The sequence below is a fragment of the Ailuropoda melanoleuca genome, chromosome 13 (assembly GCF_002007445.2).
Source record: "Ailuropoda melanoleuca isolate Jingjing chromosome 13, ASM200744v2, whole genome shotgun sequence".
NCBI classification, from domain to species: Eukaryota; Metazoa; Chordata; class Mammalia; order Carnivora; family Ursidae; genus Ailuropoda; species Ailuropoda melanoleuca.
In genome coordinates this window covers 59,534,808-59,558,369 of record NC_048230.1, presented here as the reverse complement: position 1 = coordinate 59,558,369, position 23,562 = coordinate 59,534,808, and the positions used below count along the sequence as shown (strand labels likewise).

General features: G+C 52.8%; 1 protein-coding gene and 1 long non-coding RNA gene across 4 annotated transcripts; both read left to right on the top strand.

The window, feature by feature from the left end:
* The first annotated feature begins 459 nt into the window (after positions 1-459).
* CD40 (CD40 molecule) lies at positions 460-10,878 on the top strand. Of its 2 annotated transcripts, none has more exons than XM_002928061.4 (9): positions 460-592; positions 3,652-3,727; positions 4,060-4,185; positions 4,454-4,600; positions 4,931-5,024; positions 7,664-7,725; positions 9,521-9,607; positions 9,733-9,761; positions 10,309-10,878. In XM_002928061.4, exons 1-9 carry the CDS (start codon positions 542-544, stop codon positions 10,456-10,458), a joined length of 822 nt encoding a protein of 273 aa, XP_002928107.1. In that variant the 5' UTR covers positions 460-541; the 3' UTR covers positions 10,459-10,878. The 2 variants fall into 2 exon arrangements, with proteins under 2 accessions (XP_002928107.1, XP_011234168.1); XM_011235866.3 differs by having other exon boundaries at positions 9,521-9,619.
* Positions 10,879-11,047: 169 nt separating this feature from the next.
* On the top strand, positions 11,048-23,218 carry LOC117795683. 2 transcript variants are annotated; one of them, XR_004619784.1, is made up of 4 exons: positions 11,048-14,355; positions 16,956-17,034; positions 21,081-21,226; positions 22,141-23,218. It is a non-coding gene; the product is annotated as an uncharacterized LOC117795683 (long non-coding RNA). The 2 variants fall into 2 exon arrangements; XR_004619783.1 differs by having other exon boundaries at positions 11,048-14,575.
* Positions 23,219-23,562: the final 344 nt, after the last annotated feature.

The window sequence follows — 23,562 nt, the reverse complement described above, 5'->3', positions numbered from 1 at the left end:
TTGAAACGTCCTCCTCTTCCCCACACCCCAGCTGTGGCCTTCCCGTTTTCAGGGATGGGGGAACTTCCTCAGGCCTCTCCATCCGCAGTGGGGACACTTTCGGTTCTGCCGGAATTCCCGGAGGCTGCGGGGGAGAACCGTGGGGGGTCTCTGGGGCGTCTTCCCAGAACGTGGGTATCTCTCTTCTCTCCTTTAGCTCTCCGGGAAGACTGCTAGCTCCCTGCCCTCTTCAGCTTGGCCTCTGAGCCCCAGGGGCGAGGAGGAAGCGCTCTTCCTGGGACCACACGCCGTCCCCAGTGCCAGAAGCGCGTCCCTAAACTCCGGGAGAATTAGACTCCTAGGAATGCCCGGGGGGGGGGGGGGGGGGGAAATCCCGGCGCTGAGAGTCTTCAGGAGCTCCGCCCCCCCCTCACGAAGCTGACCGCGATTGGTCCCAGAAGACCCCGCCCACTTCCTGGGCGGGGCAGGGGGCACGGGCTGGGGGAGTTACTAGAGGCCCAGTCCCAGCGCCGCTCCTCCGCCACCTGGTATTCAGCTCGCCATGGTTCTTCTGCCTCTGCGCTGTGTCTTCTGGGGCTCCTTGTTGACCGCCGTGAGTTGAGTTTCTGCTCTGACCCGACAAGGGATTTGGGGATTTGAGAGTGAGGAGTGGGAAGAGAAGCAATATTTCGGGGGAAGGGACCTTCCTAGCTGATTTTGGGAGGACAGAGAGGTGGGTAGAAAAGCTAGGTAAGGTACCCCGGGTCCTGGCTGAACGAGGTAGGCTGCCTCTGTCTTCTTCCAGGTTGGGGTCCCATGTAGCCCACAGAGGGCGCGTAGTGGGGGCACTGCAAAAAATCGTGCACCTATGGCGTGGATGGGGTTGGGATTTAGGGAGCCTCAAGCCTTTATTTGGTCAAAAGGCTGCAGTCTGGGTTTGCTTCAGAGGCTGGCCGCACGGGGACTGGTGAGGGGTTTCAGAGGCGAGAAGAGAGGCTGGGCAAGGGAAGAGGCGGGTCTGGTCGGTTTCCTGTCCCTTCGCAATTGTGGACAGATGCCAGCCTCTCTGAGTGGTTATCATATCCTGGCCACCTGGGGCTGCCTTCTTCCAGGGCATCTTGTGGGAACAAGGGTGGGTGCAGAGGCCCAGGTACTTCTTCGAGAAGGCAAGGAGCTTTTAACTCTCCCACCCCCTCCCCCAAACCCTGGGTGATCCAACTTAGGAGGAATACCCAAGGCTGTGTCTCTGTCTTCTGAATTTAAGATGATATAGGGGACCTCTGGGGGGAGATGAATAGTTCATGGGACTCAAGAAAGGGCTAGGAGACCAGCAGGGGTTTCTCCAGGCACCAGAAAGTCTCAGTTATGCCCAACCAAGCATGTCTCCGGGATTTTCAGAAGCCCACACTTGACTCACTTTTTGTTTAAATGTATTTTTGTAGTTCCTCATTCTGGAGGCTGGGAATCCCCCAAGTACCTGACCCTCTCATCCCAACCCCTTTGGCCTCCCCCTACGTTCAAGGGCTGTAGTTTCTGGCATAAAGTCTGAGTAGGAAAGACCCACGGAGGGTTTGGGGAGGGGAGTCAGCAGCAGGGGAGAAGAGTCAGTGGGGAAGCTGCTTTGGACCCAGAACTTTCATTTTCATTCTAAGCAATGGTTCTTAGGGAGAAAGGAGCCAGGAAGAAGGTGGAGCTAGAGGGAGGAGGAGGACTCCTGTAGGAGGGATTGGAGGAAGAGCCAGGGGAGGTACCGTGAAGGGTGATCTGGGCTTCTCAAGAGCATACTGCCAGTTCTGGCTCCAGGTAGAGACTGGATGGTGACAAAAATAGCAGGGGCTATTTGTCAGAGCTTCCCATGTGTCAGCCTCTGAGCAAAATGCTTTACAGGCATTCTTGGTCTGATTTTTTTCAACTCCCCCATTATACAGATAAACAAACTGAGGCTCAGAGAGAGGCAATAACCTGCCAAAGTTCTCACAGCTAGGTGGAACCTGGATATAAATCTACATCTGCCTGATTCCAAAGCCTGCTTCTCTGAGCCTCGGTCCTGAGCTTCTTTGTGTCAGAAGGACTGGAGCTATGGAGTGCGAACTGGGGATTGACAAACTTTCAGAGAAGGAGCTGTATTTCTCTTGGGTTTGAAAATGGCACAAAGGACGTTCATTTCTCTGGGCCTCTGGTGGGAAAGGTCCACAGGGTTGCAGGAAGAACATTCACAGGACGTGGTAGTGGAAGGAACAGACCTTTTTATTTCCGTCCCCATTTGGAATAAGATGCTTCTCTGTAAGTAATTTTCTCACCCAAACTGTACGAGAGCCACCAATTAGGGCAGAATCCAGGGTGTTAGTCATCCCAACGGATATTCACATATGTATGATAATTAAAGCTGACATTTAATGAGCCCCTACTATGTGCTAGCTTCTGTGCTGGGCTGTACACCTCTATTCATTCTGATTTTCACAACCTTGTCTGTGGAGTGGGCACTCCTCCCGTTTTAGAGATGAGGAAACTGAGGGTAAGAGAAACAAAAATTACTAGTATGCATTACAGAGGCAAGATTGGAGCCTTAAGCGTTTGACTCTCAAGCCTGTGCTCTTTTCACTGGCTGTACCCGAAGTGTGGCATGATTTTAGGCAACACTCGAATATAGAACTAAACAACAAAAATTCACTTTACACTTCTATTAAAATCCTTCTCATTTTTTTTTCAAGGAGGAAGTCTCTGGAGCTAGAATAGAGTTAAGACCTCTCCAGCACTTGCTAATCCTCCTTTTTAAACAAAAACCAAGAACAGGCCTGGAGAGGAGGGCTGTCAGCAAGCAGATCAACCAGCTGGGTTTTTAATAACATCGCTGCACTTCTGTTGAATTTATTTTTAGGGTTACCTTTTATTTATGAGAAGTGATACTGGCTCTCCTCTCATGGCAATGATATAAGGTTTACATTTAAAATCAATGTATTTTAAATTAATGAAAAGTAATGAATAGCGCGGGTGGTACCTGGATGGAGTAAAAATAGCACGGGCAGGACCTAAGTTGATGGAGAGGGGGCAGCACTGAGACCCGAGTTCTCATCGGATGCTGGCGCTGTGTGACCCTGGGCAAGTGCCCCAGCTTCCTGGTCCTTTGGCTAACCATTTGTCAAGCAAAAGCATTGGATTTTAATCCTTCCAGCTTCGCAGTCTTGGCATTTCGTGAGGGAGGGGTTGGATGATCAGAGGATGAGGGTTTGGAGAGGGGAAAGGGGTGGAGAGCAGAAGAATAGAAGGAAGCGGCCAAGTGCTAAATATAGCCCCAGCCAGAATGAGGACCAGCTGAAGCCAGCCAGCCTCAGGACTCCAGGGGAGGTGCTGGAGCCCTCCTGTGCTTCTGGATCTTTGGGAGGAGGAACGACTGCCAAGCCAAAAGGCAGATCTGTTTAGTTCAGAGACTATTGCGATGTTCCAGCACCATCACTTTGTAAAATGCCAGACCGATCCTCTGGGTCCTTTTATAATCACATCAGTTGGCAGTTTAGTTCAAAACAAACACACCAAGTAATATGCAGGCTCTATTTTTCTGCTCTGGACTTCACTCCAGTTCTAACCTCTGTCCTGGCTGATTTCCACCTCCCTGCCGTAGAGGCTGTAGCAGAGATTCCAAGATCCCCTCAAATCACCCCATTCTGTTTTTAGGTCCACCCAGAACGCACTGCATGCAGAGAAAAGCAATACCTAATAAACAGTCAGTGCTGTAATTTATGTCCTCCAGGTGAGCCGCCGACCCCCTGGCCCCATAGTGGGACCCTTCTTGGTTTGCTGGCAGACGCAGACCCCATGTGTCAGCTCGAGTCTTAAATGACCCTTGGGATTCTTCCCATCCCTGCCCTGCTGTCAGAAATGTTCTGGGTTCCCTCTCTGCCTACACAGCACTAGGGTTCCTATCTCTCCCATGGCCCCCACCAGACTATGAAGTCTAGAAGGGTCCGAGACAGTCGTCTTCGAACACCCCCCCACCGCCCTAAACCCCAGCCTGCTCAGTTTTTGATAACTGTCTGACTCATTGAGCTGGCTGGAGCTGTCTCATTTCCCGATGTTTTCCAGGAGAGAAACTGGTGAATGACTGCACAAAGATCACCGAGACAGAATGCACTCGTTGCAAAGAAGGCGAATTCCTAGGCACTTGGAACACAGAGAGACACTGTCACCAGCACAAATACTGCGACCCCAGTGCGTGGGCTGCTGGGGAAGGGGTGCTCGGGAGCTAGGCTGATAGTCTAGCTCATTCCTGACAATGCAGCCATTGCTTTTTTTTTTTTTTTAATAGCCAGGGTCTGTTCTGATTGGTTGCAATCTGGGTTGTACTGGTTGTTAAATAATTTGATCCTTATCCCTACTTGGAAGAGGATCTAAGAAAATAAAAGCAGGACGTGTGAGGAACAGATCCCCTGAAAATGGCTGGTAAGGGGTCCCTCTCCTTCCTGCCGTCTCTGTTCAGACCTAGGGCTCCGGGTCCAGAGGGAAGGCACCTCAGAAACAGATACCATTTGCACATGCGATGAAGGTCTCCACTGTACCAACTATGCCTGTGAAAGCTGCACCCTGCACAGCCTGTGCCTCCCTGGCCTGGGAGTCAGGCAGATCGGTACGTGGCTTGTCTGGGACTCAGCTCTGCAGGCAGGAGAGAGGAGCTGAGGCTCCAGGTGAGGGGGTGGGCAGTGGGCACTCAGCCTCGACCAACCTGCATTGGGATCTCTGCTTGGTGAGCAGGAAATGGAACCTTTCTCAACCTGCCTCCAGCCCTGGGTATCTGCATTGGGAGGGCGGTGGGAGGAGGGTTCCTCCAGGCTGTGGCAGTCGGGGAAGCTCTGTGCTAGGGGACAGTTCTCCCTGCCCTGCTTCTCCGCCAGTTCCCTTGAGAGCTGACCAGGTGGTCGGTCCACTGTGATGATGAATGCTGCCTCCTTCCTTCCAGCTACAGGGGTCTCTGATACGGTCTGTGATCCCTGCCCTGTCGGCTTCTTCTCCAATGTGTCATCTGCTTTGGAAAAGTGTCACCCTTGGACAAGGTACAAGGATCCATCCCTTGTGTTTCCAGCCCTAGGAGGGGCGTGGGACCACTTCCATTCTACCTGGCCACCTGTCCTTCAGCCCCTGCTCCCCGTGTCCACACACTTGTGCACTTAGAGAACTTTTAGAGTGTCCTCATGGCTGACCAAAAGGCCACTTTTTAGCATTTTTTTTTTTTTTGCCTGCTCTGTCTCAGTGGTAACAGATGTTGCTGATCTCTCAATCTTCATCAGATTCCCTTCTTGGGGGCACCGTGACACCTCTCTTGCTTTCCTTCTACCCCTCCTCTGCTCCTCCTACCTGGTTTCCTTGGCCTTAGTTCTAAGCTATACTCCCCAATCGCTTTGCCCACCTCCCCTGGGCATCTCATCTGTACCCCTGGTTCCCAGACAACATTTCCTGTCTAGGTCTGTCTCCTGGGTCCCAGACAGTCATATGCCACCACTGAGGGTCCATCTCCATGCAGGTGACCCAAGGGCACCAAATGGGCTCACTTGCCCGCCCCTCACCCTCTGGGAAGACACCTCCATGGATCTGGGCACTTGTCCCACAGTCCCTCCCAAATCAGTCACCACGTCCTGTCCATCTGGCTTTCCAGATGTTTTGGGATTCCTTCTCATTATCTTCACGGTCATCACTGTGGTCTGGATGGTGCCTTTACCTCCTCGCTGGCCTCCCTGCCTCTGCCCACTCCCCCCACCCTCTTCCCACAGTGAGCTTTCTACAGTGTATTTCGGATCATGGCATTCCTTATGTAAAATGCTTCATGGCTCTCTGTGCCTTTAGGATGAGACCCAGACTGCTTCGCATGGGCCCCCAACCTTCCAGCTCCATTTCCCAACTTCTTCCCCTATGCTACTTGCAGTCCCCTCTGCACGCTTCATTCTCTTGCATCCAACTCTCCTGCCGGGAATACCCTTCAACACCTGCTTGATGAACCTTTTACATTTAATTTTTAAAAATGGGCGAGACAAGCTCGTGGGACACAAGGCACAAGAGGCCTGTGGTGGTAAGTCTTCTTTCACCCTGTTCCTCAGCCACTCAGTCCTCCCTGGAGGCAGCTACTGTTCCTTGTGTGTCCTTCCAGAGATTCTATGGACAAACAAATCCACGCACGCACATGCAAACACATATTTTCCAAATACTAGCATTCCACACAATACTTTGTTACTTGTTTCCTGTCTGCCTTGCTCCAGTAGACTGCAAATTCCTTCCGTGTGGAGACTTGGCCTTTTTTTTCCCCCCCTTCCAACGATGCATTCCTTATACCTAGAGCAATGCCCAGTGCACAGTAGGTGCTCAATAAATCTTTATAATAAATGTTGAAAGATAACCAGGGGCAGCTGGACTACTAGAATCAGAGCACTGGGTTCCAGCCTCTGTAGCTTAGAAAGGATGTGACCCCACATAAGTGTGTGACCCTCCTCTGAGCCCCCGTGCGTGCCCTCATGTGGAAAATGGGGATGACCTTCACCTCACAAGGCATGAGGAAAAGACACGTAGGGGTGTTGTGTAGACACCTAAGCATTCTTACGTATGTGCTTTCTCTGTAGTGTCTCACATTTCCCCCCCACTTTATATGTATTTTTCTTGGCCATGTTCTCTTCTGTCCACTCCTCCCCGCTCCTCCTGGAACCACGTCTTCATCATCCCCTACTGAGATGCCTGCACGGGCCTCCACTTGTCTGTCATTTCTCCTCCTGGGAGCTCTGTGGCCCCGCGTGCTGTCATTGTGTGGTCATCTGGTTGGATGCTGATCCACATACCAGCTGAATCCGGTTGGAACCTTCATGGCTGATTACCAGCGATCTGGTTCTAAAGCCCAATTTTCCATAGTTCCCTCACACCATCTGGCATGCCCCCCACCGAATCCCTCAAATCACATTGTCCTGCTTCAGCTAGAATGTACTGCTGCTCTAAATTTCCACCCTTCAAGGCCACTCAGCTCTCCCTTCCCTGGTCTTTCTGGATGACCCCTCACCAGAGGTTCTCAACTGAGCAGTTTTTCTCCCCAGGGGACATCTGGCAATGTCTGGAGAGATTTTGGTTGTCACAACTGGAGAGGGCTGCTACGGGATCTAGCGGGTGGAGGCCAGGGGTGTGGCTCAGCACCCCACGGTGCACACGACAGCCCTGCAACAGACTTAGGGGGCCCCAAATGGCAGCAGTGCTGAGGCTGACGAGCCCTGCCTTAGACTGAACCCATCGTCCCTCTCTTCCAACCATGGTGGGCTTGGTCTCCCCTTCTCTGAATGATTCCCGGTTCACTTCAGCCTATGTGACAAAGTGTGGCACTCTGTAGAGACTCTCCGGTTATTCCTCCTTCGAGATGTGCAACAATTTTTTCTGTGCACTCAGGAGTTCCATAAGAACAGAGTCTGTGTCTTTCCCGTAATAACCAGTATAGAAGGCTCCCCACCATACGTGCTCGGTGAACCTGAACTTGTTGGTTTTGACGGTCTCCCTCTGGGGTTGGAAATCTTATGGTTGGGGAAATTTCATGTCTCTTTTTCTCTCTCTCTCTCTCTCTCTGTGTCTGTGCTGTGTGTGTGTGTGTGTGTGTATGTGCGTGTCTGTGTGTCTGTGCTGTGTGTCTGTGTGTGTGCGTGTGTGCACGTGTGTACTTCTGTCTGCACAGCTGCGAGACCAAAGGCCTGATGGAGATTGAGGCGGGGACTAACAAGACGGATGCCGTCTGTGGTGAGTCTTGGAGAATGGGCCCTGGCAGCAGGCTTGGGGAGCGGGGAGCTCAAAGTTAACTCAGCGGCACACAGAGACAACCCGGGGTGGGGGTGGGGAGAGAGAGAGCAGGTGAAGTGAGAGGAGGAGGCAGTTTTTTGGGGTTGAGGCATCCCAGCTTTGGCACTTACCTGTGGAGCCTGGGCAAGTCACTGCCCCACTCTGAGCCTCAGTGTCTTCATCTGTGAAATGGGATAATAACAGCAGCTCCCTTAGCAGCTCAGGGGAAGTGCCTGGCATGGGTTCTCGCACTTTCGAGGTGCTCCAGCAATGCTCTTCTGCCACCCTGCATTTCAAGCACCAGCATGGTGGGTCACTCACCTGTTCATCTCAGGGCCTCGGTTTTAATTTTGGAACGAAGGGGTTGACCTACAGCACAGATCACAGACTCACATAACTGCAGGTACCAGGCAAGTCAAGTTGAGGAATTGAAAAGTCACGGCTAAGACAAAGACACTCTCTCTTGTTTTTCTTAAGACCCACTTTCCTCTTGGCAGGGCTGGGACTGGAGTGAGGTGAGCGAGACACCTGCCTTGGACACAGTACTAAAGGGGGTGCCAGAAAAATGCAGTCATCAAGATAAATAACATTTGATACGTTAAAAAAAAAACTAATGTAAAAAAAGTCCATAATGAACAAAATATCAAAATTGACATAAAAACGTGATCCAGCCCTGCCTCACTTGCCTCAGCCTAATCCCAGCCCTGGTTCCAATAAAACTTTATTTAAAAAACAGGCAGCCAGGGGTGCCTGGGTGGCTCAGTCAATTAAGCGTCCGACTCCTGATTTTGGCTCAAGTCATGATCTCAATTTCAGCTCAGGTCATGATCTCAGGGTTGCGAAATCGAGTCCCACGTTAGGCTCCCCACGCAGTGGAAAGTCTGCTTGAGATTGTCTCCATTTCCCTCTGCTCCTCCCCCCACTCATGCTCTCCCTCTCTTTCTCAAATAAATAAATAAATCTTAAAAAAAAGGCAGCCAGCCTGTAGGCTATAGTTTGTTGACATGATTTTTAAAAACGTGACATTTAAATATTTATTTTTCTTGATTACTGAGTTTTTTGGTGTCCCCTTAAATTTTTGGCCTAAGGTGATTGCTTCACTTGCCTTCCCCTGGTCCCTGCCATGCATCTTTCATTTTCCTATTTAGGATAGAGACTTAGGTCCAAAAATACTTTACTTTTCCCTCCATGCTTCTATAACTAAGGCAACAGTGCAGACATGAATGCTGATGGACCTCAGCATTGGGCAGAGAGCGGGGAGGGATGGGGCATGTGGGTAGCTGGTCCTCAGTTCTAGTGAGGGGTGACTGAGCCACCCAGGCGCCCCTCAAGAATTCTTTTTTAATGTGCTGGTCACACTAAGCACATCCGGCCACATTCTCCTAGGGCCACTTGTTTGAATCCTTGGATTTTATTTTTTTATTTTTATTTTTTTTAAAAGATTTTATTTACTTATTTGACAGAGAGAGACAGCCAGCAAGAGAGGGAACACAGCAGGGGGAGTGGGAGACGAAGAAGCAGGCTCCAATGGAGCATGGAGCCCGATGTGGGGCTGGATCCCAGAACGCTGGGATCACGCCCTGGGCCGAAGGCAGATGCTTAATGACTGAGCCACCCAGGCGCCCCAGAATCCTTGGATTTTAGATGAGCTCAGCCATTGAAGGATTTTAGAGTCCAGCGAGGTGCAGCAGCCTTAGGCATGGGGGTAGGGGGGTGCCGCTGTGGGGAGCCGTCATTGAAGTCTTGATTTCTCCAGGTTCCCCACCTCGGATAAGAGCCTTGGTAGTGATCCCCATCACGATGGGGATCCTGCTTGCTGTCCTGTTGGTGTCCGCCTGTATCAGTGAGTGCCCAGGTGGGGAGGCGACGGGGGAAGGAGGGAGGGAGGAGAAGGTATAGAAGTGACCACCTGTTCCCTGATCTGGCTTCACCAACTCCCAATCCCTTTTTTTCCCCCTCTCTCTCTAGGAAAGGTGGCCAAGGAGCCAGAGAATAAGGTAGGTCAGCCCCAGGGACCGGCTCAGGGTTTTGGCAAACTGGAGAGAAAGCCTGACTCACTGTTGACTGTCTGGCAGGAAAACCGATTCAGGGTCTACCCCTGTGGTGGGCGGGAAGGCAGCAGAAGCAGCTCCTCTCACCCCCCCCCACCTTGTTGGGCTGCGGGAAGGGCTCTTCCCGTTTACTCCCTGGCACCACCCACCTCTGTCCTCTCAGGGATCCCCTCCCCGCAGAGCAGCCCTGGCATCCTTGGCAAGATCTGATGTTTCCTGGCATTTAGTACCTGGGGAACCATGTCTCTGGGGCCTTGGTGCCAGGTCACTGGGTGGGGGCTGGAAGGCAGCTCCTTGGATCTGGAAGCTTCTTGACACTCTCTGTGTGGCCAGCAGGGGGCAGGAGTCACCCATGGAATCAGCACCGACTCTGCCTTTGGGAAAGGGGAAGGGGCTCGTGTTCGGGGGAGGGGTGTCCTTCTGAGGGAAGGGCTACTTGCAGGTGTTGCTGCAGGGGCGGGGGGGTGTAACCTCACACCTTGGCTCCCCTAAGGTTATGTGTCAGGACCCCGTGGAGGACCTGGAGGACTTTCCTGTCCCACTCCCCTCCATTGCTCCGGTGCAGGAGACCTTGCACGGGTGCCAGCCAGTCACGCAGGAGGACGGCAAAGAGAGCCGCATCTCTGTGCAGGAGAAAGTATGAGGCATGTGTGCCCAGGAGTGTGGCAGCCTGGGCAACCGGGCGCAGGCCGGAGAGCCTGGAGCTGCTGGGGCTGCAGCTGGGCACCAGGCGACGGGGCACACACTGCCCGCACCCCTGCGTTGCAGAAACCGAGAACCTTCCACCGCAGCCCTGGAGCCCAGTGCATCTCCCAACTTGCTTTTAAAGATGGAGGTGAAACTTTTTGGCGGCCATACAGTGATAGCCATCCACCAAACCCTCCAACCCAGCAGCTCAGGGCCCAGAGATGGACCATGGTGGTTTCTACAAGCCCGGGAAGACCTATACGTGAATAGCCATTGCGGCCTTGTTTGTGATGTTTGTGACAGTGGACGATGAGAAGCCACTTAACTGTCCATCAGCAGGGGACTGACTAAATAAAATTGTAATATATTTATACAACAGGATCTCAAAAACACTTGTGGGAAAAAAAAGGCAGTTTGCAGAATGATGGGTATGGAAACATCTTTTTTTTTTTTAAAGATATTATTTATTTATTTGACAGAGAGAGAGAGACAGCCAGCGAGAAAGGGAACACAGGCAGGGGGAGTGGGAGAGGAAGAAGCAGGCTCCCAGTGGAGGAGCCTGATGTGGGGCTCGATCCCAGGACTCTGGGATCACGCCCTGAGCCGAAGGCAGACGCTTAATGCCTGAGCCACCCAGGCGGCCCTGGAAACATCTTTTTAAAAGCACGTACCCCCAAACAATATGATATGTCATCTACGGATACGCATATAAACACACCAGTGTATATGTAGATATGACAGGTGTTCTGGAAGGATACACAGAAAACACACAGCTTCAAGAATTGCCATGTCTGGGTTGGGGAAGAAGGGTTGGAGAGGGGTTAAACGAAGATTTGACTTCTTTTCCCTAAGAGAAGAGCGAGTTCATATCATGCTTATGTAATTAAAAAAGTCATCAAACATGTATAAAGGAAAATGGGGGTGGAAATGCTGGGTGACATGAGCTGTTTAACTTGCGGCCAGGCTCGCAGAATTAGGGCAATTTCCGAGGGATAAGAAGGACGTCCCCAGGCTGCTGCCCTTCCTGGTTGCCATGTGTACTCACATTTGGCATTGTGTTTGCAAAGCACTCTCCTCATTTTATTCATGTTCATAAAAAACAGCCTCGAGGGCAGGCAGGGTCCGGATCCCTCCCTTTTTAACAGAGGTGAAAACAGGAGCCCAGAGAGGTGAAGGGACTTGGCTGTGGTCACACAGCAATTCTCAGTGGTGTCACTCAGAGCTCGCCGCTCTTGGGCCTGTGGGGCTTCTTCCAGATCTTCCTGCTCTCTGGAGCCTGCATCTGTAGCTCCTTCCTGGGGAGCTCCTGGGCCTCCCACTTCCTTCTGACCTCCCAACTGCTACAGGAGCTGCAGCTTCTTGGTCAGATGGTGCCCCCTTCCCCCCCCCCAGCAGTATCTTAGGATAAAAATAAACCATCCTGTTCTCTTTTCCTGCTGTGCCAACTGAGGGGGAGCCTAGCCAGGAGGAGCAGCAGATGGAGTGGGAGCCGAGGGGAAGGGATTGGAGGGGAGGGAAGGGGAGGGAAGGAAGGTTGTAGGACAAGGAGAGGGAAGAGCCAAGCAAAGCCCCTGCACAAAGATTCATGGTGAGGATGAGAGCAGGCTGGTTCAACCCAGGGATCTCAACCCTTCCCCCAGCAAGAAGCGGCTTTGGATTTCCTCGGTGTGTCCTGCTGGCTGGAGGGTGGGTGTGGAGAGGCCTTGCCCTGGATGGAGACGGAGGGCAGCTGCGAGCCAAGAGAAGGGCACCTGGGTTGGCAGGCTTCCCAGAGGAGCTTTAAGAACCATTTGGACGCACCAGGTGGAGACGTTTGGTTTAGAAAGCAGAACAAAGTGGTGGTTGTGGAGTGGAGGGGGAGGGGAGCTTTGGGACCGCTACTCCTCTCCTCTACTTAGAGTCCAAATCCTAGTGACACTTCTGTGCAGGGCAGTATGGTGGAAAGAGGCAAAAGACCTTCCTCTGTCACCTTTTGTCTGTGTGACCTTGGTTGTGTCATTTTCATCTCTGAGCAGCTCAGTTTTCTCACCTGGCAAATGCAGACCATACCTGATACCCGTACTAGGTGGTATTGAGTCTTCCTTGTGTTCTCCTGGGTCAGAGGTTCTCAATCTCAAGCATGGGTCAGAACCACCTATCAGACTTACCAAAGATTGCTGGGCCCCATGGCCAGTGTTTGATTGAGTAGGTCTGGGATGGAGCTCGGCCATTTGCATTTTTAACAAGTTCCCTGAATGATGCTGATGCTGCTGGCCCAGAGACCTCACTTTAAGAACTACTGCCCTCCCTCGGCATGGCATTCGTATTTCCAGATAAGCAGTTGGTTTCCTATTACAAGCACTTGGGATCGATTGCCTTGGGGCTTTCCCTGGTCTCAAAAGCACGCTTGGTGCCGGTGTGTGGAGGGTCAGCTGTACCCTGGAGAGTTACTGCCCCAGAATACTCTCAACCAAATAGGAATGAGAGCTGGAGGATAGATGCCCCAGCCCCCTTGCCCTTGGGAGGGACAGATCTGAAGGGCGGTGTAGGTTTTCCTAGGTTTCTGAGCGGGATTGAGCCCCAGGTGCCTTGCTGCCACTGGCTTCCTTCCCTCCCCTCTCTTCCCCACCCCCTGTTTCCACACTGGTGCTTCTCGAGTTCAATCCCCCCCCCCATAAACTTACCTGCATCCTTTCCTTATCACAGAGTCAGTTTCTGGGAGGGGCTCCCCCCAGAGTCCGTGGAACTCATGCATGAGAAGGTACAAGTATATCTATCTCAGCGTCCCTGATAAAGGGACGGGGTTCTTGGCAGCTATAGCAAGTTCTGGGTTCTAAATGGAACTCAGCCAGAAACTTTCTATGTGACCTTGGGAATGTTACTCTGGTTCTGGAAATTTTCCCTCCCGATGTGTGATGAAGGGCTGGTGCCCTAGGAGTTCTAAGGGTCCCACCAATTCTAAAAATAAGTGAAGATCATCAACCCACTGTAGGAGTCGCTCTGGCCTGTGGTTGGAGAGGAGGGGGTGGGTGGGTGTGAGGCCTACATCAGCCAGTAGGTGGCGCCAACGTAACGTGCGAAGACCCTGGCCGCTGGTTTTTGCGGACTTTCAAGCTACATCCCACCCTCACTTTGGAGAAGAGGCCTTTCCTCTCTGGGGCCCCCTAGGCTTGAGCCTCCTGCTACCTGTACTCTGTATCTTCCTCCATTTCTGGCCGTTCAGAGGCCATCCTCTTCCCTGCCTCCTTCCTTGGACAGGCATCAACTGCACTTCTACTGAGGCCTCATCTGGGGCTAGGTCTGTGCGCCGAGTCACTGAGAGTGCTCACGGATAGAGAGCTCACTATGTGCTCGGCACAGTGCTAAGAACTTCCTACTCGATGTCTTAGTCCAGAGGACCACCGTCCATAATGCGCAGTCTTTAACACCCATTTTACAGATGAGGCTCAGAGGCTGAATGACTTGCCAAGGTCTGAGGGGTAGAACCAGGATTTGGGCCTACCCAGGCTGACCCTCAGCCGTGGATTTTGCCCTGCCATGGAGCAGGGAAACAGGTACATGTCATTTCAGGGCCATTAAGGGACGGTGTGTCTGTCCACCGCAGGGGGAAAGCCCAGCTAACCTCCAGGGCAGGGGTTGCAAAGTCACGGGCGCAGGAGACAGAGTGAGGCGGACCCCGTGGGGGCAGGAAGAGTCAGGAAGGCAGAGCCTGTGACAAAGTGGGGAGGCTCTGCCTATCTTTGGGAGGGGGGCAGTGTTGATCAGTCCCTTTCCATGTTGCCTTGCAGGAATGGGAGCTGGATATGGCTTCACATCCAGATTTCCATGTGAAATCTCCCAATGTTGAAATGCTACTAATTCCAAGAAGTTAAAGGTGAGAAACCAAGAAAGCATGTCATCGAGGGTTGGAATTGAAAGAGACTGGGAACGTCATTGTGTCTGATCCTTTTGTTTTCTACATACGGAAACTGAGGCCCTGGGAAGGTCCAGAACTGAGTTAGGCTGAATGTCAGAGGCAGGCTGTCTCCTTCATCGCAACCCAGCCTGGAGGCAGGAGAGAGCTCCTGGGGGCCCAGGCTCCACCCACATCTAAGGTATTGAAGAGCTCTAGGACTGAGGAAATTGCCTTGGGACTGCGGTGGAGCTGGGTGTCTGTGTCCTTTTCATTCTGTGATACCCCGCTTCCTGCCCCCGCTGCCAGCCCACCTCCCCCGCAGGCAGGCACAAACCCTCCCCTGCAGACTGCAGGGCTTGCGGCGGATTCCTTGGGCAGCAGAAGTTATTAAAGACTCTGCCCCGAAGGGTTTCTCTCCCCCAGAGTGATTCTGGAACAGAAAATTAAAAATCCACCGGCAGGGGTGGGGAGATACAGTTTTAATCTGTAAAAAAAAAAGGAAAAAAAAACCCCCAACAACCATGCTGTGGTCCTGGGGACTGGGGGCTGGCGGAAGCTCAGGGGAAGGCTCCTCTGGGGCCCTGCAGCACTGTTAAGGGAGGGGGGCTCTGGGAGGGGCTCAGCTCAGCAAGGTCAGTGAGCGGCTTCTGCCCAGACAGATGGGGCCAGTGGGCTGGGAAAGCTTCTTCATTCCTGTCCCCCTTCCTATCCCTGGGCTCTCTGCCTCTCTCCCTGCAGACCTGCACGTTCTGCTGGGCCTTGATGCCCAGCGACTTCCCTGCGGCTGCCTCCCTCCAGGACTCCGCCCACCCCACCCGCAGTCTCTGCCCATCTGTCCACCCACCTCCCTGCGGTCAGCCTGCTCCCTGCCCACCCACCTCCTTCCTTCTCCAGGCAATTCCATCTCCCCTGTTCTCTTTCGAACAAGTGGTATTTTGGCTAATTATGAAAATCATACCTGTGCATTGCACCACCCCCATCTAAGCAATAAACAGGAAAATAAGACCACCTGTAAGCCTCCCCACCATCCCAGCCGACCACGAGTTACAGGTCCTTCCAGACTTGTTTTCTGTGCCCAAAATATTTTTTTAACGTGGGCTATTATTACATACACTGTGTTGTAAGCAGCCTTCCTTGCCTAGCAGTATACGGTGGGTGTCTCTCCATGCCGATAAATATAGATCGACAACATACTTTTTAAGTGCTGCATAGGGTTCCATGTAGGGCTGAACCTGCTTCAGGTAAGGACTCCATACAGATGGACATCTGCGTGGCTTCTCTCTTTCCCTTCCTGCTTCCTCTCTTTCTCTCTGCCCCTCCTCTCCTGCCTTCACCCCCAGGGTTCCAGCCTCCTTTCTCACCTCCTGCCTCCTGTTCCCTCCAAGCCCTCACTCGGTGGAGGGGTGGGTGGGGGTCACCGGTGTTTAACACCCGCTCCCCTGTGTCAGACAGGCACCGGCTCATTAGTGCGCCTGTCCCCCCAAGTGAGGCAGGCAGGAGCCACAGTGGCAGCGAGAGGCCTAATTGAATGTAACTAATTATTCACTCCCTTAAATGGGCCTGGGAGGGACAGAATTACTCACTCTGAACTGGGGAGACAGGGAACTGGCCGGCTGGCAAACAAATCCCGGGGCCTGCGGAGCCAGTTCTCCGTGGAATACTAATTAGTCAGGAACCATGGGATCCAACCGGGAACTGAGCGCCTCTCCCGTCCCCCTCCCACCTGGGAAGCTGGGGTCCTAGGACGATCCTTGGGTGAATCCAACAGGAGGCCTGGGCCCACCCTGGACCCCAGGGAAGGGTTAAGGTGGGGAGGGGGACCTGGGAAATGAAATTCCAGGGCTGGAAGCAGGCGGGGGGCGGGGGGCTAATGTGTAATGTGGAGAGAGGCAGGAAAGCACAGCAGGTGGGGTGTACAGGGGATGGGCTGGGCGGCGGGGAACCTCAGTCCCACCCATAGCTGCGGGGACCCACTGGTTCCCAGGTCCTAACCCCTAGAGTGACCCAGGCCTCATCCCTGACCAACTACAGAATATGTCCATGGGCGGGGGTGTGTGATGCTGCTCGTTCAGGCATCGGTAATTTTTAAGAGCTTCCTGGTGATGCTAACATTCCCCCTGGGACTGAAAACCAATGGCTTTGGCCTTAGTTCCCTATTGGAAACTCTGCTCCAAATTTTTTGCCCTTTGTGGCTTCCCTTCCTCCACTCACTTCTGTCCTCTCATCCTGCCCGTCCCATATGACCTCCAAGCCCTAGCCTTCCCTGTCACCCAGGAGCATGAAGGATGGGGGAAGGAAAGGCTGTGTGGCTTGGGCTGATAAAGGTGACTTGGGTGGGAGAGGGAGGAGAGGGAACAGCCTGAACGTGGCCCCAGGGGTCTCTGAGCTGCGCCATTCTGGGCCATTCCTGGAGATCAGAGGTGAGAGGTCAGTTAGGAATTGTGCGGAAATGGAAAGAGGGGTGAATAAGGCTCCGGAGAGATGTAGAAAGAAGGTAGAGGTGAGCATGCGTGTACACACGTGCGTGCATGCGTGGGGGGGCATGGTAATCATGATTCTGCCTACCGTTTGTGTTCCAGGCACTTCTCACACAGCACCTCACTTGATCCTGACAACACCCCTTGGAGAGAATATGGTTTATCCTTACAGCTGAACAAGGTGAAGCTCAGAGAGGTTGAGTTAGGGGTCCAAGGGAACACAGGACAGCCAGTATCCAATTTCTGGCTCTCCTAGATTCTGAGTCCCATACTCCTTTCTCCTACGCTGCTCCGATTTTGCTCCTGCGTTTGTAATCTCTTTCTAGCAGGTGTTGGTGTGGGCGTGCTACTATTCTGTGTGTGTGTGCGTGCTTGTTCAATGTGTGTGTGCATGTGCTCTCCCTCCTGAAAGGGGCTAGCTTTCCGCAAGCCTCCCACTCCCTCCCAGCACAGTGCCTCCTGCTGACCAGTGAGAGCAGGAAGGAGGGGGCAGCCGCCCCTGCTGCTTCTTGCCCCCTCTTTCCTCTGCCAGCTCAGTGCCCGCTCAGCAGGAGGAAGCCTCTCCTTGTGGTGGGGGGTGGGGGGGCTGGAGAGGGGTGGAGGGAGGCGGGTCATCCTGCCAGCCAAGTGACAAATAGCCTTGTTTGTAACAAAGGTGGAGAGAGAACCCCACTGGTTCTAGGGCAGGGAAATTCCCCCTTTCCTATGCTTTCCTGCCATACCCCCCCCAGGTGGCAGGGAGAGATGGACAGCAGTCACATTCACCCCCTCATCTACCCCCCCCCCAAGTGCGGGACACTTCACAGGGGCGTCATAGAGGGGCAGCGAATTTATGAGTCCAACACAGATTCCCCAATCACCTTGCCGGGCAATCCATCTTTCCAGAGCCAGGGACAAAATGAAATTATCGTGAAATAAATCTGTATAGATGATGGAGGTACTGGTGGGGGCGGGGGTGGCCACGAGTGTGAGTGGCAGAGGAAGCTGGGGCTCAGGTGGGGGGCCATTGCTACTCCTCCTTGCCTGAGACCCAGAGAGAGGACTCTGCTGACTTTCCTCCCTTTCAGAGCTTCGGCTGCGGGGCTGGGTTCCATTTATGCCTCCAACTCTTCCTTGAAGCCCCCTGCCTAGTAAGACTCTTATCTGTGGGGCTGGATGCAGGACCCTCGGGCTTGTGATTGGGTCTGAGTCAGCCAGGCTTCCAGACTCCCAGAGTCAGAGAGAAGGGCAGGACAAACTGAACTGGGCAGTGGGGCCAGGGGAGGGGAAGGGAGGGATTGGGTCCAGAGTGAGGGGGTGGAAGGAACAGAGTCAGGGGGAGGCCCCTGGTCCTGGGTAACCCTCCGCATCTTCAGTTTTTCACGTGCATGGAGGCATTAGCTCCTGAATTTCTGGGAAGGAGGGGAGAGCCTGGGAAGGGACCAGTGGGCTGGGACTACTTGGAGAGCTCCGGGCAGCACCCGGTGGACAGCATGGTAGAAGTGGTTCAGTTATTTTAACATCCTCCACAGCAAGACTGGTGTGTTTCTTTTGAAAGACAGACTTGGAAAGGGCAAGGGTTGGGGTGGCAGGTCCCAAAGGCCCTCCCTCCCATTTGGCCAGCCGTGTCTGGGGCCCCTCCGCAAAGACCCTGTATGACCCCTCGGCTTCAGGCCAGGTGAATCAGGGGGATGGGCCTGGTGCCAAAGGGCACATGGGGATTCGCCAAGCCCAGAGTGCCAGAGCCTTCCTGCCTCCCCCTCCCAGCTCCTGGGGGATCCCTGTCCACCCTGAGCACTGAGCTGGAAGTGGATGCAGCCAGCCGGCTGGGATGCAATCATTCGCCTTCTGAGCAAGGCCAGCCCCAGCCAGAGGGAAACAATGAGGGCTGAGGCCCTGCTGGGGTCACTGGGCAGGACAGGCTCTCCCCACCTTGGCCCGGTCTTGCCCTGGGACCCCCTTTGCCTCTTCCCAGGAAGACTTTGGGGGATGATAAGAGTCAGACAGCCAGACCATCAGCACTACGGACGTTGCGGGCTTGGTGGGGGGCTGGTTGTGAGTGCAGCCCTGAGGGACACGGTAGTGAGGAGGGTGGCAGCCAGACACTCGCTCGCTCTGGAAATGAGATTTGCCTTGTTATCTGTGCTTGCTCAGGCCGAGGGCCTTGGGCATTTGCTAACCCATCCACAGAGTTAAGAAGTGAGGAGGGGCTAGAAGCAGAAGGGTGGGGGGAGCCGAAGTAGGCTGCAATGGATAGGATACCTGCTGGAGTGTGTGTGTGTGGGTGTGTGTGTGTGCATGCATGCGCGTGCACCTGGGTGGTATGTTTTTGTCTCCTAAAGCGTGTATTGTCCTGGTTCGTGTGCATGTCCTTTAGGAGAACGTGTGTAAGTGCTTTGCTTCCTGCCCACGTGTGTTGGTATTTCTCTTTAGTGCGTGTGCGTACGGCCACACACTCCTGGTGCTTTTGTTTGTCCACACATCCCTCACACTCCAGCCCCCTCAGAGGCCTACAGGCCCCGACATAACCTAAGGGACAGAGCCAGGTGGGCTGGGCACCCAGAGGGTGGGCTGGGGTGAGCTGGAGGTGGCATTGGCCTGGCAGGGAACAAAGGGGCAATCAGAGGAGAGGCCACAGGAGAGTGGAGAGTGCCGGCTGATTGAGGAAGGGGAATTAGTGAGGAGACTTGTGGGGGGGCCCTGCAGGGGGTGGGGGGCCCTGGCGTCTTGATTAGAGAGCAGGTGCAGCTGGGCTCACCGGAGCCACAGGAGGGCAGGCAGCCTGGGGACAGAGGGGGAAGTCCAGGGATGGGCCAGCGACAGCCTGAAGCAGGACCTGAGGCTGAGGACCTGGACTGGAGACCTCCAGGGGAGGAGCTAGGGGGAGTCTGTACAGAACAGACATCACCATCACCCCCGCAGCTCCCTCCTACCCAGAGCTCACAGTGGGCCAGGCCACAGGCCAAGCATCTGTCCCGTAATCCTTACAACATGGAGGTGGGCTCTGTCATTAGCCAGGTTCCCAAGTGAGGGAATGGATGCCCAGGGATGTGAGGGGACTTGCCTAAGGTGGCACAGCTACCAATCCGAGGTGACCTTGATTTTGGGGCCCCCCTTTGAACCTTTATGTCACCGTGCCACCCCCTTGCCTTTTGCTGTATCACCTGTAGGGAGAAGTTATAGGGGGCAGATTGCAGGGACAGAAAAAGAGAGATTTAGGAATCAACCTGACCAGCAAAGCAGACTGACTGGGAGGTGGTGAAATGCCCATCACCGGAGGTAGGCAAGGAGTGACTCAATGACAAAGGGCTCCTGGCAGGGTAGGACACTGGGTTCCATTTCCTCTGTCACTGTAATATGGACTTGAGTCAGAACTCCTGGATTTGCATCCCAGCTCCACTCACTTACTGTGTGACCTTGGGCAACTTGCAGTCCTCTCTGTGCTTCCGTTTTCTCCTGTGTAAAATGGAGGGGTGTGAGGATTGAATGGGTAATGCGTGTAAAGTGCTTAGAACAGTGCCTGGCACATAGTAAGTGCTCAGTAAACTCTAGCATGGGGGCAGAGTGGGAGTGGATGGGTGGCTGTGGAGGGCCAGAGAGAGCGAGGGGGAGGGATGGGACTTGAGATGAGCAGAAAGCAAAATGGAAATGCAGGTGTTGGCTCTGAGTTTGGGTGCAGGTGACCCCCTGAACATCTCTAGGCTTAGTCTCCTCTGCTGTAGTCCAGACCTCACATCTCCCACTGGGGCCGGGGTTCCTCCTTCCTCCCTTCTCTTCCTGCCTGGTCTCTCCTCCTCCAGTCCATTCTCCACCCTCATTAATCGACCCCATCACTGCCCTCATCCACAGCCTCCCAGGGCTCGCCTTTGCCCATAGAAGTGGTTCTCCAAGGGCGCCAGGAGAACCCGGGAAGTTGTGGGATCACATTAGATGATATCTGATCTGGGTCCCTTGGGAACTCCCCAGTTCTCTTCCAATGCTAGAGAGGGCATCTTGGGTTGGGGGTGGTTTGTCTTTCACACCTCTTGCCAGAGAGAGATCAGACTATGACTTGGAGCCATGAGCAAACCAGTGTATTGGGTTAGAACTCAATAACGCAATGTGTTTTAAAGCTCGATTTTTCCAACCATTTCCTTCTTCTCAAAACACTGTCTCCTCGGGGCTCCTCACTCCATCGTTTCTTGTTTGTTTCCTCTTCACTCACTGGCTACTCCTCCCCAGTCTCCTGTTTTGGTTTTCCTTCTGCAGCTGGCCCTCCAGAGCTGGTGTACCAGGGGGTTCTGGACTCTATCCAGTCCCGTGGCCTTGAACACCACCCGTGACTTCCAGATGCAGCTCTCCAGACCCAGAAATTTCCGGCTGCCTTCTTGATATCTCCGCTTGGATGTCAACAGGTATCTCTACCTGGAAGCCCAAAACAGAGCCTGGAGTTAACCCACAGCTCTGCCTCCCGTCTTGCCGGCCGTTGCAGTACATGGCAGAGCACCCAACAGTTATCCTTGATTGCTCTCTTGCTTGCCTGCCCCGTGGAATCCATCAGCCACGCCTGTCAACTTCATCTGCAAAACATATCCTGAAATAGCCACTTCTCTTTATTGCTTCTGGCCCTGGCCTGAGGCGTCATCACCCCTCACCTGCACCTTGGAGTAACCTCAGCTCTGGTCCTGCTGCTTCTATCTTGCACCCCAACAATCCACCACACAGTAGCCGGAGTGGCTTTTAAACCCATTAATCAGATTATGGCGCTCCATTGCTTAAAAGTCTCAAAGAGCATTTTCTGTGCTTACAACAATTCCAAGCTCTTTGCTGGGGTTTATAAGGTCTGGGTGACGGGGGCCTTTTTGTCTGTTTCCCCCTCTTCGTCCCCGTGTTCCAGTCTGTTCCAGTCACACTCAGCTCAGTTCTGCCTTATTTTCTCTGTCCAGAATTCTCTCCCCTTGATCCTTGCATGCCTCATGCCTTCTCTTCCTTCGGCTGTCTGCTTGAGGCCCACCTCCTCAGAAGCTCCTTTCCTGATCATCCAGTGGCAAAATCACCCCTAGACACAACCATAGATGCCTCTTCTCTGCAGAGCAGGACATTTTTATTTATTTCCTTTGTTTGGTTTTTGCTTTTCCCCATATCATTATAAACCAGGAAGCTGAAGTAGGATCTTCCCCTGTCTGGTTCATTGCTGGATTCCCCAGTGTCCAGAATGGTGCCTAGGTCATCACAGATGATTAATGTTTACTGACTGAATGAATGAATTGCGTTTATTTTTAGAGTCGCCCTTGATTTAGACATCCGTTACTGTTTTTTTCCATTTTAGATAGTGACAAACTTTCCTTTGAAGATAAAACAAAAAAGATCTGATAAACGACTTGTATGCAAAATACATAAAGAACTCTCCCAACTCAACCATAAGGGACAAAGGACACAATTTAAAATTGGGCAAAGGACTTAAATAGACATGTCTCCAAAGACGACATACAAATGGCCAATAAGCACATGAAAAGGTGCTTAACATCATGAATCATCAGGGAGACGCAAATCAAACCTCAATGAGCCACCACTTCACACCTGTTAGGATTTAGCTACGGATGTGGCTCAAATGAAAAGGACAGACAACTGAAAGTGTAAGCAAGGATGGAGAAACACTGGAATGCTCAGACATTGCCGGTGAAATTGTAAAATGGCACAGTCACTTTGGAAGGAGTCGGGCAGTTCCTCTTCCTCAACAGGTTACACGTGGGGTTACGGTATGACCCAGCAATTCCACGCCTCGGAGATGTATACTCAAGAGAACTGAACACACCTCCGTGCACAGAACTTGTATGGGAGTGTTGCTAGCAGTGCTAGTCGAAATAGCCAAGAGGTGGAAACAACTCAAATCCATCAACTGATGACTGGATGAAGAAAGCGTGGTAGACCCAGGCACTGGAATATTAGGCAGCAGTGGAAAGGGACGAAGTCCCGATGCGCACTACAGCGTGGATGAATCTGAAAACCAGTTTGCTAATTGAAAAGAGCCCGTCGTAAAAGGCCACACATTGTATGACTCCGTGCGTATGAAATATCCAGAACAGGCAAATCCATAGACACAGAAAACAGCTTAGTGGTTGCTGGGGGCTGTGGAGGCGTGGGATGGGGAGTGGAATGGGGAGTAACTGATCATGGATACAGGATTTCTTTTGGGGGTGTTGAAAATGTTCTGGAATTAGATGGGAGGGATATACGACTCTGTGGATATGTGGAAAACCCCTGAATTGTGCACTTTCAAAAGGTGGATTTTAGGGGCGCCTGGGTGGCTCAGTCAGTTAAGCGTCCGATTCTTGATTTCAGCTCAGGTCATGAGCTCAGGGTCGTCAGATCGAGTCCCGAGTTGGGCTCTGTGCTCAGCAGGGAGTCTGCTTGTGATTCTCTCTCTCCCTCTCCCTCTGACCCTCTCCCTGCTCATACTCTCTTTCTAAATAAATAAATAAAATCTTTAAAAAGAAAAAGGGTGGATTTTATGTCATGTGGATTATATCTCAGTAAAGCTATTATTTAAAAAATAAAGCAAAAAAGTTGACCATTCGACGAAAAAAGCCAAGAGTAGTACAGAAACACATGGCTCTCTGGCAAAATCATGGAAGAGGAATGCGAGTGATTGAAGTTGGCTTATAGGCTTAATAAGATAAAGTCTAGACATTTCAGTTTAACATTCAAGGCTTAACTCCGGCTTCGGATGCTGCTCTTCTCCTTAATCCGG

What these genes read in the sequence shown, in the direction of transcription:
- CD40 (XM_011235866.3), top strand. Translation starts at nt 542, where the DNA reads ATGGTTCTTCTGCCTCTGCGCTGTGTCTTCTGGGGCTCCTTGTTGACC. An exon ending in AAGTGTCACCCTTGGACAAG is followed by an intron (nt 5,025 to 7,663) that starts GTACAAGGATCC and finishes CTGTCTGCACAG; the next exon opens with CTGCGAGACCAAAGGCCTGA. An exon ending in CTGTATCAGTGAGTGCCCAG is followed by an intron (nt 9,620 to 9,732) that starts GTGGGGAGGCGA and finishes CTCTCTCTCTAG; the next exon opens with GAAAGGTGGCCAAGGAGCCA.